The sequence below is a fragment of the Eriocheir sinensis genome, chromosome 18, assembly GCF_024679095.1.
Source record: "Eriocheir sinensis breed Jianghai 21 chromosome 18, ASM2467909v1, whole genome shotgun sequence".
NCBI lineage: Eukaryota > Metazoa > Arthropoda > Malacostraca > Decapoda > Varunidae > Eriocheir > Eriocheir sinensis.
The window spans coordinates 5,360,818-5,374,592 of NC_066526.1; the positions used below are offsets into that span (position 1 = coordinate 5,360,818).

The window sequence follows — 13,775 nt, forward strand, 5'->3', positions numbered from 1 at the left end:
TTGTTTTCCCTCACAGAGATTCTCAACGCCAATGGCTACTCCCCCGACCCTAAAGCTGGGGCGTACGGGAACCCGGTGCAGATCCCAAGCTTCGAGCTGTCCAAGATGCAGAAGTTGTATCATATCAACCGCTTCAATCTCCTCGCCTCTGACCGCATCCCCGTCAACCGAACTCTGCCTGACATCCGGAAGAAGAAGTAAGTGATGAAAAGGAGAAAATGGGAAAGATAGACCTCGTGGAACCTATGTTAGGAGACAGAAGAAGATAGAAGAAAGAATGAAGAGAGAGAGACGATGGGAATTACGAGGAGTGAAGCGGAAGGGAGAAGAGATAGGTACATAGAAGAAAGGAAGACGGTGGGAACTATGAAAAAGGAGACTGAAAGAAGAGGAGATAGTGACATGGAATAAATAAAGACGATGGGAACTATGAGGAGAGCGGATGAAGGGAGATAATGAGGTAGTGGATATTAGGAAGAAGGTAGTGAGGTAGAAATTAGGTAGGTCTTATCCTTATAGTAGTAGTAGATTAGTAGTAGTTTAGGAGACAATTAGTGTAGATATGGAGAAAGAAAGGACGAAAGAGGTAATGGGAACAGAATAAAATTTAGAGAAATATGTGAATGAGGTCTAAAGGGAGAAGTGGGAGGTTTATTGGAGACATTCGTGGCAAGAAACGTGATGTGAATTACCTGGAATGACAGGAAGTGAAGTAGCAGATAGGGGCTATAAGTGATAGAAAAAGAGGTTTGAAGAGGAAAGGAAAAACTTGGACTAAACAGGTTAGGAAAACGTGCGAGGTTTGATAAAAGCGAGCATCTGGGGTTGACTGACACTGTGAATGGTTATAGGGAAGAAGGAAATGATAGGTAGACTGTGTGTGAGGGAAGGAAAAGAAGGCAAGCTAAAGAAGGAATTATAAAGAACGGGTAAAGATATAATCATGAGAGGAATGAAAAAAAGTGATGATCTGGAGATGACTACCGTTATAAATGGTTATAAGAAGAAGGGAAAGGCAGACTCTGTCAGGAAAGGAAAAGGCTGAAAGCGGAAAAAAAGGTGATAGGCAAGAAGGAGAAAGATAAACTGTGTGTGAGGTAATGTAAAGTTGAAAGCATACGTTATAGCTGTGCGCGGCGGCAGTGCTCATCTCCGTCCCGTTGGCCCTTTGAGCCTGTGGTGGGAGAGAACCCATTACCCCGACACAGGGCGAGAGTTCACCTTCCCCAGATTTCCCCGGCTACATATTTATCGATCGTCCCGAAAGAGAGGACGAACAGCTGGGTGGGCTGCACGCCGACTGCCCAAGCCAAGATTCAAATCTAGGCCCGCAGATTCATGGTCAGGGACGCTAACCACTGCACCGCGGAGGGATGGAAGAGTAGAAATACGGCAAATAATAAATATCAGTAGAGAGAAAGGAGAAAAATTGAGAATGTGTGTGAGAGAAGGACTAAACGACAAGCAGAAAAAAAATAGTGTTAAGGAGGAATGATGGTAAGGCGGACTCTATGTGTGAGGGAAACAAATATAATTAAGGCAAATATAAAAAGGGAAGGGCAGAGTATAAATCCCTCCTCCTCCTTCTCGTTCCCAGGTGTATCGAGAAGGCGTACCAGGTGGACAGGCTCCCCACCACCTCCGTCATCATCGTCTTCCACAACGAGGCCTGGTCCACGCTCCTCCGCACCGTCCACTCCGTCATCACGCGCTCCCCCGCCGCCCTCCTGCACGAGATCCTGTTGGTGGACGATGCCTCAGAAAGAACGTTCCTCAAGGTGGGAGTCCTACGATGTTTTTTTTCTTTTTTTTTTTTTCTTTTTTAAGTTTTTGTGTTCCGATTTTTCTCATGTTTTATTACGGAGTTGTGGTTTTTGTTTTATTGTTATTTTTTTTTTGTTACTATGTTTGATCTGACCGCTGTTTCATTTTCTCCGTATTTTTTATTTATTTATTTTTCTTCCTTTCTTTCTTTCTTTCATTCATTCTTTCTTTTTTTTCTCTCTATTCATTTTTTCTCTCTCTCTTTCTTTCTTTCTTTCTTTCTTTCTTTCTTTCTTTTTTTTTCTTTGTCTGTCTGTCTATCTATTTGTCTATCCATCAATCTATCTACCTGTCTATCAATCTATCGATCAATTTATTTATCTATCCAACGTCCGTTTAAATACAAGATACTTTACTGTACAATCATTTTTTTGCTATAATTTAATTCCAACAACCAGCAGAGACTCATTCATGAAATTTAAAGCTCATTTTGAAGTAGAGTAAAAAAATATTAGTCACACTTTTGACGCTGAAGGTGGAAGCGATATAAAACAACCTAATATTTTCTTCTAATATTTTCTCCTCTTCTGATTGACGTCCATTAATGGGAACAAAATAAAGTGAGGGAAAAATTGCTCCTCTATATAACAACTTTTTTCATCACGAGCAATTACCGTTTCGCCGCGCTATTTAATTTGTTATCTTTGGTATATTCAACCACTCATCAATTTCCCTTCCATTAAAACTTCACACGATGACTAGGTAAAAGCATTTCTCTCTCTCTCTCTCTCTCTCTCTCTCTCTCTCTCTCTCTCTCTCTCTCTCTCTCTCTCTCTCTCTCTCTCTCTCTCTCTCTCTCTCTCTCTCTCTCTCTCTCTCTCTCTCTCTCTCTCTCTCTCTCTCTCTCTCTCTCTCTCTCTCTCTCTCTCTCTCTCTCTCTCTCTCTCTCTCTCTCTCTCTCTCTCTCTCTCTCTCTCTCTCTCTCTCTCTCTCTCTCTCTCTCTCTCTCTCTCTCTCTCTCTCACTCTCTCTCTCTCTCTCTCTCTCTCTCTCTCTCTCTCTCTCTCTCTCTCTCTCTCTCTCTCTCTCTCTCTCACACACACACACACACACACACACACACACACACACACTTTTACGCCGAACACTGATAAAGTTTTGGCTTTCATGTTTCGATATAAAAGTTTAATAGTAATTGCTCGATGAAATAAAATAAGGAAAAATCTGGAGAAAAAAAAAGTGTAATGCCTCTATACATATACATACATACATACATACATACATACGGTAAAAAACTCATACAACACTGTGAGAAAGTTACTTGTTGAAATTGGACGAGAAAATACGAAGCTGTACTGAATAATAAAAGGCATTTGGTATTACTTCGTTTGTAGCAATTTCTGGACGGACTAAAATTGTTTCCGCTACGTTTGTTCCACTTATCTATTTTATGTGTCTTTCGTCTGTGTGCAAGAGATTTACTATTACTATATACTTTTCTTCTTTATACAAACAGAACATCGCCTAAAGTCACCTGTGGAACTAAATTTGGTCCTTTCTCTTACATATTTAATCAACTTCACTGTAATGGATTTTTTTTACTGTCTAACATGAAGAGCAAAAAAATATACATGCAAATACATACGAATATATCTATCATATCCACAACCCCCAAAAAACAAAATACACATAAGATAACAAAAAAAACAACAACGGACGAGTTAATTAAAAGACACAAATAACATGGAAACACACACACACACACACACACACACACACACACACAAATAGGCAAAACATATAAAAAAACAAGAAAAGTAAACACCACCCCCAAAAATAAACAGGAACACACAAGAGACAAATAAAACAGAAGAAAACACCCAACACAAAACAAACACAAAAGGTAAAAAAAAAGCTAAAAAAACAACAAAAAAAACGTCTTTTTTTTCCTGCAGGAGCCTCTGGAGGAGTATGTGGCCAAGCTCCCCGTGACCGTCCGTGTCCTTCGCTCCCCCACACGGACAGGACTCATTAGGGCGAGGCTGCTGGGGGCTCAGGAGGCGAAGGGCACCGTGCTCACCTTCCTTGACGCCCACTGCGAGGCCACGGCAGGTGAGGGGAAGGGTTTAAAAGGAAGGAAAGTAGAGTTGTGGCCTTGTGTGGGTGTGGGTGTGTCTCGTGTGTGTTTCTGTTTGGCTGTTTTGTGTGTTTCCTTCCGGTTTTGTGTGTTTTTCCTGAGCGTTTCTTTGTTTTGTCTGTCTGTGTGTGTTCTGCTTTCCTGTTTTGTCTGTCTCTCGTTTGTTTCTGTTTGTATGTCTTGTGTGTCTTTTTTACTAGCCTTGTCTGTGTTTGTTTATACCTGCATCTTTTATCTGTTTCTTTTACCTGTTATGTTTGTCTGTATATCGAGGTAGAGTTTCTCTGATTCCCTGGCCAATGTGCTTTTTTTTTATCTACATTTCATATCTGCTTCTGTTGCGTGTTTTGTCAGTCTCTTTACGTGTCCTCTATGTTATTGTTTGCTTGTTTTGTCTGTCTCTTTACCCTCCTTACCTGTTCCTGTTTATTTTTTCTATGTGTCTGTTTTCCATCCGTTTATCACACCGTCTTTCTTTCCAAGGATGGTTGGAGCCTCTGCTGTCCCGCATCGCAGAGGACAAGTCCCGCGTCGTGTGTCCCATCATCGACATCATCCACGAGGACACCTTCCAGTACGTCAAGTCCTTCGAGCTGCACTGGGGAGCCTTCAACTGGAACCTCCACTTTCGCTGGTACACCCTCGGCCAAAACGAACTCGAGGGACGGAAGAGAGACATCACGGAAGCTTACAGGTGAGGGAGAGGGTGTGCTGCAGGAGGATACAGGAAAGTGAAAGTACGAAACGAATGAGAGTGAGAGGAGGATGCCGGAAAGGAAGAAGACTGGGTGGGATGGAAAGCAGAGAAGAGAAGGACGAGGAACATAATGGAGGGAGAAATGGAGGAGTAAATGTGCATGAAAATACTAGAAGATGAAAGTACGAAATCAAAGAGACTCTAATAGGAGGATGCAGTAAAGGAAGGGAATGAGAGGGAGGGAGGACAGGAAGAATAACATAATGGGGGCCTATAAATGGATGAGCAGGTGTGCATGAGTGTGTAAGTATAAGGGAATATGATTTGAATATCCGTGAGAGAGAAAAATGATGGGAAGAAGAAAACATGAAATAAAAAAAATAGCTGAATAACATAAAGAGGAACGTTACGGAAGCTTACAGGTGAATGAATTGCTGTGGTCTGGCAAACAGGTGGCAGGTAGTAGTGATTTAATGAGTGTGTAGTTGGAATACCACAGAAAGGAGAGGATGAATGGAGATGAAAGGCAGGAAGACGAATATTACGGAAATGAATGGGTGCTTATGGGGTAATGAAGTGGTTTGAATGAATGAGTAGGAGGAAGACGACGGGAAGAAGGGAGGGGTGTGAGGGATGAATGGCATGAGGAGGGATCGGGATAGAGAGGAAAGGAAGCCAGGAAGAGGGGAATTATAGAGGTCTGAAGGTGGGTGTTTAGGTTAATGCGGGTAAGAGGAAGAAAATAAGAAATGACAAGGTTGTTTGCCTGTGTACAAGAGAGGAAAACAGGAGTTGTGGAAGAAACAAAAGAAACAAGAAGAAAATAGATAAGAAAAGTAGATGATTAGTTTAAAAATTGTGTACGTATCTTTAGTCAAATAACTTAGGCGGTAATGGGAGAAAGAAAAAAGATTGAATGACTGTGTGCAAAAAAGAAAAAAATAACAAGTGTAAGAGGAGAAACAAATGAAAGGAGAATATAAATAGGTAAAAAAGTAGATGGTCAGTTTATAAAGCATAGAAAATGTACGTATCTTTAGAGAAATAAGTCGGCTCGAAATGGTGAGAGTTGTTCCATTACTTCAATCTCATATTCAATTTCTTCATATTTTTCTTCTCTCTTACAGGACTCCAGCCATGGCGGGAGGACTCTTCAGCATCCACAAGGACTACTTCTTCCAGCTGGGTTCCTACGACCGTAATATGGACGTGTGGGGCGGCGAGAACTTGGAGATGTCTTTCAGGGTGAGTGTACTGAGGGGGCAGGAGGGGGCGTTAAACTTGTGGAAGGGAGGGCCAGGGTGTTATAGGGTGAGGGATCGAACCTGTGATCTGGTGTGCGTGGTATACGAGAAAACTGGACTTACTGGTATAGGAAAAGGTGACACTGGTATATAGGCAAGGAAAAGGGATAGGATAGGAAAGAAAAGAAAGGGAAAAGGGGAAAAGAAAAGGGACAGGTTGAGAGAAAGTGGCTGTTATAAGTTGCACGCCTTAATTTATATATATGATGTATGATGCTTGGTGAAGGTAAGGATGACAGGTAAAGCAAGAAAAGAATGAAAAAAAGATGATATGCAGAGGAGATAGCCATGTTGGTGGTGTCGAAGATAAAGCGTTGGGCATGTGGTAACGAAGGAGAGGACGAGAATAGGAATCAAGAACACTCAAACACAAACATAGCCGTACAGGTACAAACACAGAGGCCAGGTAAGGAGTGCAGCAACTTAAAATAAAACAAAATAAGGAAAAGGCTTTGGGTGTATGTAAGAAAGGTGACGATGGTTGCGAACAAGAACACAGAGGGATAGTTATACAAAACAGAGGTGGCAAGATGGAAGTGTATTAACTCATAAAAGTGATAAAAAGATAGACAAAATGGATAGATTAAAATGTAGAATAATGATACAGGTAAAGAGGACATAAGAAAAGGTCGAATAAAGATAGATGAAAAAAGAATATCTCAAAAGGTAGAATAGACAGATAGATAAAAAAGAAATGCTGAAGAGGTAGTAAAAAAGAGAGATAGATAAAAAGGATGCATGAAAAAGATATAGAAAAGAGATAAAGATAGATAAAAGAGTAGAATAAGGATAAGGATATATAAAAAGAATAGATAGAAAGGTAGAAGATAAGTAGAAATAAATAAAACAATAGACACAAAGGTAAAAAAGATAGATAGATAGAGATAAAGAAGGTAGAACAAAGACGTATAAATAAGATAATGAAGGTAGAATAAAGATAAAGAATAAAGAATGACTAAAAAAAAGTAGAATAAAATATAAATAATAAGAAGTAATAAAAAAAAGGTAGAAAAAGAGAAATAAGAAGGTTTGGGAAGGTGAGGAGGCAGGTAAGGCTTGGGGCGCGCGGTGAAGGGCGAGGTGGAGGTGACGGGATCAGTAACGACGCCAGCCACACAACAGTCGACGTGAGGCTTAACGAGCACCGGTGACAGGAAGTTGACGGGGAAGGAGAACGTCTGTCTTTCAAGGGCTGTACTTTGTGTGTGTGTGGGGGGGGGACTGTGGTGTGTGTGGGGGGGGAGGGGGGGGAACTGTGATGTGCGTGTGTGTGTGGGGGGGGGGGAGGGGGGGGGAGGGACTGTGATGTGTGTGTGTGTGTGTGTGTGTGTGTGTGTGTGTGTGTGTGTTGAATAGATTGGTGGATGAACGCATACACACACACACACACACACACACACCTATGATTAATGACAGAAACGTGGTTAATTAGTTACTTTTTATGTGTGGAGTAGAAAATGTTGTGCTTCCTATTATTACTATTACTATCATTAGCATTATTGTTATTATTACTCTTGCTATCATTACTATTACCATTATCATTGCGATATTATTGCTTCTATCATTATACACTTATTATTTTGGTTGAGTCTATAAAAAGGTCCATGTTTTTCGTTCCATAATATATTTATCTGCGAAGCACAACAAGAACGGTATTACAAGCCGCGGACGATACGAGTGACAAACGTGTGGATGTCGCGGCTGCCAGCCTGTAACTGACCACTGCTGGCAGAGAGAAATGCAAGCTATACAGAATTGTATTTTCACGTGATTCTTGAGTGATATGGAAAGTTCCGTGCATAACATTGCTCGGCTACGCGGACAATTTGTCCTCAAATTGAACAAGTGAAAGACACACACACACACACACACACACACACACACACAAAAAAAAAAAAACACACACGCACAAAAAAAAAAAAAAAAAAATGTAGCATTCAATAGAATGTTGTGCACGGTGGTAACATTACAGACATTGTACATAACGAAATAATTAGGTAAATATGGGACATCCATGGAGTCTTGGAAGATAGGGAAAAAAATACATGGGATATATAAAAAGAAAAAAAAGAATATTTAAAAAGGTTACTAGAAATGTGTGGTATTACATCATAAAAATCAAACCACCCGGTAAATAATTGGAATGTGGTGTGAGACAAAAGATAAAATTGGATAGTAACATGCGGGAATAATGCCATTGCACCAACAGGGTTTAGCATGAAATCAAGTGAAAGTGATATTCACGTACAGGTAAGGGAAAAAATTAACCTAATGGTAACAATCCTAACCTTGCGGGCAATGGTAGTAACGTGGGGTCGTATATAAAATCATTTGTAAAACTAATTATGCCAAGATTAGTTCATGAGGGTACAGGACCTCGATATAAAAGGATAATAAAAGTTACATAAAAAAGAATGGAAAGAACAGTTTGTGAGGTTATAAAAACATGGTATAAAAATGTAATAAGCCCTCATACATAAAAACGGAGGTAACAATGAGAGAAAGAAAAATGTCGATCCTCATGTTCATTACGTCGTAGTGAATGAGGGAGTCTTGAGTTTTTTTTTAAGATTACTGGTGACATCGCAGTCACATAGTCATGTTTCGGTTTGCACTAAAATAACAAGATATTTTCTTTGTATAGTACCACAAATATCCAATGTTTATATCCTAATAACAAAACATGTAGCAGACATAAAGTATCCTCAAGTCCCAAACACTCATAGCCATGACCAGGTAAGATGTGAATTATCTCAATTTCCACCAGAAATGCTACACAACACTAGTCATTCGCTGAGGTATAAATTTCAGGATCCATGTAACTCATACAAACGAAACATTTGTTTTCAGTCATGGTGCAATCCTTTGAATTACGACCTTCTGCACATCAGTAACATTGTGGGGAGGCCCAGACGCTTCCTTGGCGAAGACGCTCGAGTCCGGCCAGTTTTGGCGGGCGACTGCGATAGACTGTTGCCTACGAATGTAGAAGAATTGTTAATGATACACATGGTGATTAGACGCGGGCGACGCATTACATGAGTCCGGGGAAAGAACATGAAAGCGTGTCCGTGGAGTTGCGTAGAAATGCTACCTCGCACGGGGGAAGGACGCGGGGACACTGACGGAAGGAGACGCCGAGCATAGGTGCTGGTAGGAAAGAAATGTGTTACCGGCATCATGATGTGCGGGTTTGGAGAAGGAAGTATGCATGAAGTCACTGGAAATCAAGAATTGGGTTGACAAATTTAGAGTGAGTACAGAGAACCGTTGATAGGGTTAAGGAAAGAGAGGAGAACTTTACCGAGGACCGGATAGTCTTCGCTGTCTCGGCCTGTCAGACGCACTAAAAGTGGTTCGAGGACAAATGCATGTTTCCTTTCCGTATTATGTAGGGTTCTGAGAGTCTGGAGGTTGATGACGTTGGCCGCAGACCTAGTGTCTAAAAAGACACTCACGGCGGCACCACTACATCGTGCCGTTACCGCCATGGCTACGAGAGGGGTCGACGGGGACAGCGGTAACCGAACAGGTGTCCGTTCTCGATATCTGTTTTTAGTAAGCCGATGTAAACCCTCTTTTTTATGTCCTTTGAATTTATTTTGACACTGTCCCCTGGCCTCCTGTCATCTCGGAACGTTACGGCAGGTTTGGTGAGGCCGTGCGCTTGTCTTCCCCCAAACTCTTATGAGCTCGGAGCGCTCTGCAGTCCTGCGAACTATGGCTCCTTGAATTATGGTAAGAACAGTATCGTGAGGGAGACAAATCCCTGCGCCAGCACCAAGAAGAGGTGTGGCCTTTCTTACGGCAGTAGTTGCAGAAGAGTGTGGAGTACCTGCCGCGGCTTTGAGAGCGAGATGGTGAATGGTAGGGACGCCCTCTCCTGTCCGGAGAACCGGATCGACTGCTCCGTCTCCTCTGGTTTGGGCGAGGCCTCTCCGAAGACCGACCCGACGCTCTTCCCGCAGTGAACGCTGGCACCGGCTTCGGGGCCTTATCATCTGTGACATGAATATAGGGTGTTGCATGTTCCAGTATGGTTGAGCCGGCCTTGAGTCCGTCCTCTTCCTTGAGTTTCTCGAATATCTTATCGCTTACCCTCAGCAAGAAGTCTAGATAACCCAGGATTAGCCCTAGGTTATCAATGGTAACGGCATGGTGTTCTGTTTCCCACTCAGAGGAGCTAAATTGCAAGACTGCATCGCTCACAATCACCGACGAATGACGGACGGCAGAATGAACGGGAATCTTTTCCCAACCGTTCCTAAGGTCCTCTGCCATCTTGAAGAGGACAGATACTGGCCCTAGCTTTGACCGTGCCGTGAACACAGAGATGATCTGTTTGCGGAGGGAGCTGAAAGATTTTGTCTTCTTAAAATAATCACTCATTATGATGGACCGTGCAACGCAATCACTGGGATCTACGAGGTCCTTGAGTACTTTGATCTTGCCTTCATCCGTCGTTAGGCGGCGTTTTGTGATGGCGACGTCTACGTTACAGAGGAATGTATGAACATCGCTGCCGCCCTCCTCCCCTGTGAAGCGAGGTACTTTTGTGTCATCATGAATAATTATGACTGATGTTGGAGCAGCGTCAGCAGTTTCCTTACTTGTCATGATTGCGGGGTCTGGCTGAGGCGCGCATGGACCGTCTCGCACTAGTATGTAATTAGCTCCTGCGGAATGTGCTATTTGCCCTTGATGAGATACCGCCATTCTCTTTGACAACGCCTCTAAAAGATCCCGGTCCTTTTTAAACATCAGTTAATGAAGGAAACGAAAAGTGAGACCGGGGAAAAGACTAAGGTAAAGGGTTGGGTAAGGAACTGGGCAACGGAAAAAAGAAAAGAAAATAACAAGGAAAGAACTCAGCTGGGAATTAGAGAAGTGGATGTTGAGGCCGTGAGGTGGATGAGGGAAGCGTTGAGGAGTCGATGCTTGCCCGCGGAGTGATGGTGGCGCCCTGCGAAGATAACAGAAACAGTAAACAAGACAACAAAACACCTAAGTACCTTGTAAAACAGCTTGCTTGCAGGCACTATTCCACAAAAAAAGAACAGGAAAGAAGGGGAAGCGGTGGCGGGGAACTGGTGGGGATGGTGTTGGTCGTTCCCTCGGCGGTCCGGGACGGGGTAAGCTGCGCTGAGCGTTGCCGCGTCAGCGATGTTTGGCGTGGCGTCGTTGGGAGGGGCTGGCAACAGGGCGCATCCGTTTTGCGTACCTGGTGACGTAAGGCCCTGCGTGTTTACCCCAGCCTACGGCAGGCAGGGCAGGGCAGACTGGTCCGGCTATGGCTGGAGACGGCCGATACCCCGTGGCGTTGTGTAGCCGTCGGGTGTAAGTTGTCGTTGTCGTGGACGACGTTGCTGGGGCCGACTTGCCTGACGGCGGGTAGAGCAGTATGGCTTGACGACCGGCGTGGCTGTAGCTCCGCTGCGGCTGGCTGATGATGGTGTGGCTGGCTGGCTGGCTAAGGTTGTGGCTGGCTGCTGAGAGTGTGGCTGGCTGGCTGGCTGGCTGAGGTTGTGGCTGGCTGCTGAGAGTGTGGCTGGCTGTCTGGTTAAGGTTATGGCTGGCTGCTGAGAGCGTGGCTGGCTGGCTGGCTAAGGTTGTGGCTGGCTGCTGAGAGTGTGGCTGGCTGGCTGGCTAGCTGACTGGTTGAGGCCGCCGCCGCTGATGAAGTGGTTTAGAGTGCAGAGTCGGTGCTTCTGAGGCCAGAAGCAGCGGGGGGCCGCACCTTACAGCGACGAGGGGGGGAGGTTGGTTGGTTCCGTGAATTACGTGATAGGAAAGGGTAATGCTGCTTCCACCCGATGTATACCCCGTTGCTTAATAGTCTGTAGCACTCACGAAACGTGTCCACACCTGTTGTTAGGGTCACTCGTTCACAATGTTTCACACCCGTTCTATAACCGTTGCCGTCATTTATATTACTTTGGTTGAGTTTATGAAAAGGTGCATGTTTTTCGTTCCAAAATATATTTGTCTGCGAAGCACAACAAGAACGGTATATACAAGCCACGGACGAGACGAGTGACAAACGTGTGAATGTCGCGGCTGCCAGCCTGTAACTGACCACTGCAGTGCTGGGGCAGAGAGAAATGCAAGCTATACAGAATCGTATTGTCACGTGATTCTTGAGTGATATGGAAAGTTCCGTACATAACACACTTTTACCTGAACTCCCATAATTTACAGGTATTTACGTATATATTATAATTATCATTACTCTCTCAAAGGTAAAAAAACGTATATAAAAAGCACACCAGACGGAACATCAGCTTTATACTATTGTTACTATCATACTATTGATTAAACAAAATATATCTTTATTATTATCTTTATTATTAACGTTTCTTCACATTCTCCAAACACATCACGTCTGGTTACACTCTTACACAGGTGCGCCGAGTCAAAGGTTTCGGCCCCAATAAATAACTCATTAGACAGCGATGAAAGGCCAATGAGCAGGTGAAATGAGTGCAGCATCCAATTAGCGACAGGCGTGTGTGTGTGTGTGTGTGTGTGTGTGTGTGTGTACGGACGTAGATTCATAAATTTCAATCATACATACATTTCCAAGCAACAAAGTATGTATTTACAAGCCTACTCGTAACTAAACATCTATCTTTATATGTATACGTGTATCTTTACCTCTCTCTATCTATCTTTCTATCTATCTCTCTATTTATCTCTTTATCTATCTATTCTTACCTTCTTAAACTTTCTTTTTGCTCTTATTCTTTTTCCCGCTCCTCCTCCTCCTCCTCCTTTTCCTCCTCCTTCTCCTCCTCTTATCTATCTATCTATCTATCTATCTATCTATCTCTCTCTCTCTCTCTCTCTCTCTCTCTCTCTCTCTCTCTCTCTCTCTCTCTCTCTCTCTCTCTCTCTCTCTCTCTCTCTCTCTCTCTCTCTCTCTCTCTCTCTCTATATATATATATATATATATATATGTATGGTTAAAACCTGGGCCATGCTGTTCTGACCATTCATCAATCTGAACACATCCAGATCTGTCCACACTCTCGAATTTCGTCGGTCGCCTGGGAAGGTAGTGCAAAACATGCCCACATGCTGTTCTGAACACTCCCCATGGCTGGAACGAGCCGTCCAACCACCTCAAGCCCTCTGGCAGGGCATCAGGCCTCACCAATGGCCCCACTGGGAAGATGCAAACTACCCTCACTAGACTATATATCCACCTACTCACCTGTCTATCTCTTCGCAGGTGTGGATGTGCGGGGGCTCGGTGGAGATCGCGCCCTGCAGTCATGTGGGCCACGTGTTCAGGAAGAGCTCGCCCTACACCTTCCCGGGCCAGGGCGGCGTCGGCGGCGTGCTCTACCGCAACCTGGTCCGCGTGGCGCTCGTCTGGCTGGATGACTGGTCCGAGTTCTACTTTAAGATTAACTCAGGTGGGTCAGGTATAGAGGTGGTTGTTGTAATGGTGGTGGTAGTTTTAGCGGTGGTTGTTGTGGTATTGGTAGTGATGATTGTAGTGGTAGAAATGGTAGTAGTAGTGGTGGTAACTGTAGTGGTGCTTGTGGTGGTCGTAGTAATAGTATTGGTGATGGTAGTATTAGTAGTAGTAATGATAGTAAAAATCAGAGTGTTGGTAGTGGTAGTAGTAGTAGTAGTAGAAGTAGTAGTAGTAGTAGTAGTAGTAGTAGTAGTAGGCCTAGTAGTAGTAGTAGTAGTAGTAGTAGTAGTAGTAGTAGTAGTAGTAGTAGAAGTATTATTATTATTATTATTATTATTATTATTATTATTATTATTATTATTATTATTATTATTATTATTATTATTATTATTATTATTATTATTATTATTATTATTATTAGTAGTAGTAGTAGTAGTAGTAGTAGTAGTA

At 43.2% G+C, this 13,775-nt stretch overlaps 1 protein-coding gene across 1 annotated transcript in view; it reads left to right on the forward strand.

Moving 5' to 3' along the window:
• Positions 1 to 13,775, forward strand: part of LOC127000251 (polypeptide N-acetylgalactosaminyltransferase 13-like) — a 45,756-nt gene that overhangs the window by 25,219 nt on the left and 6,762 nt on the right. The window contains exons 4-9 of the mRNA XM_050863699.1: positions 17 to 197; positions 1,598 to 1,778; positions 3,720 to 3,876; positions 4,385 to 4,595; positions 5,726 to 5,843; positions 13,134 to 13,320. Coding sequence (XP_050719656.1) covers positions 17 to 197; positions 1,598 to 1,778; positions 3,720 to 3,876; positions 4,385 to 4,595; positions 5,726 to 5,843; positions 13,134 to 13,320 — 1,035 coding nt within the window. The remainder of the gene's footprint in view (positions 1 to 16; positions 198 to 1,597; positions 1,779 to 3,719; positions 3,877 to 4,384; positions 4,596 to 5,725; positions 5,844 to 13,133; positions 13,321 to 13,775) is intronic.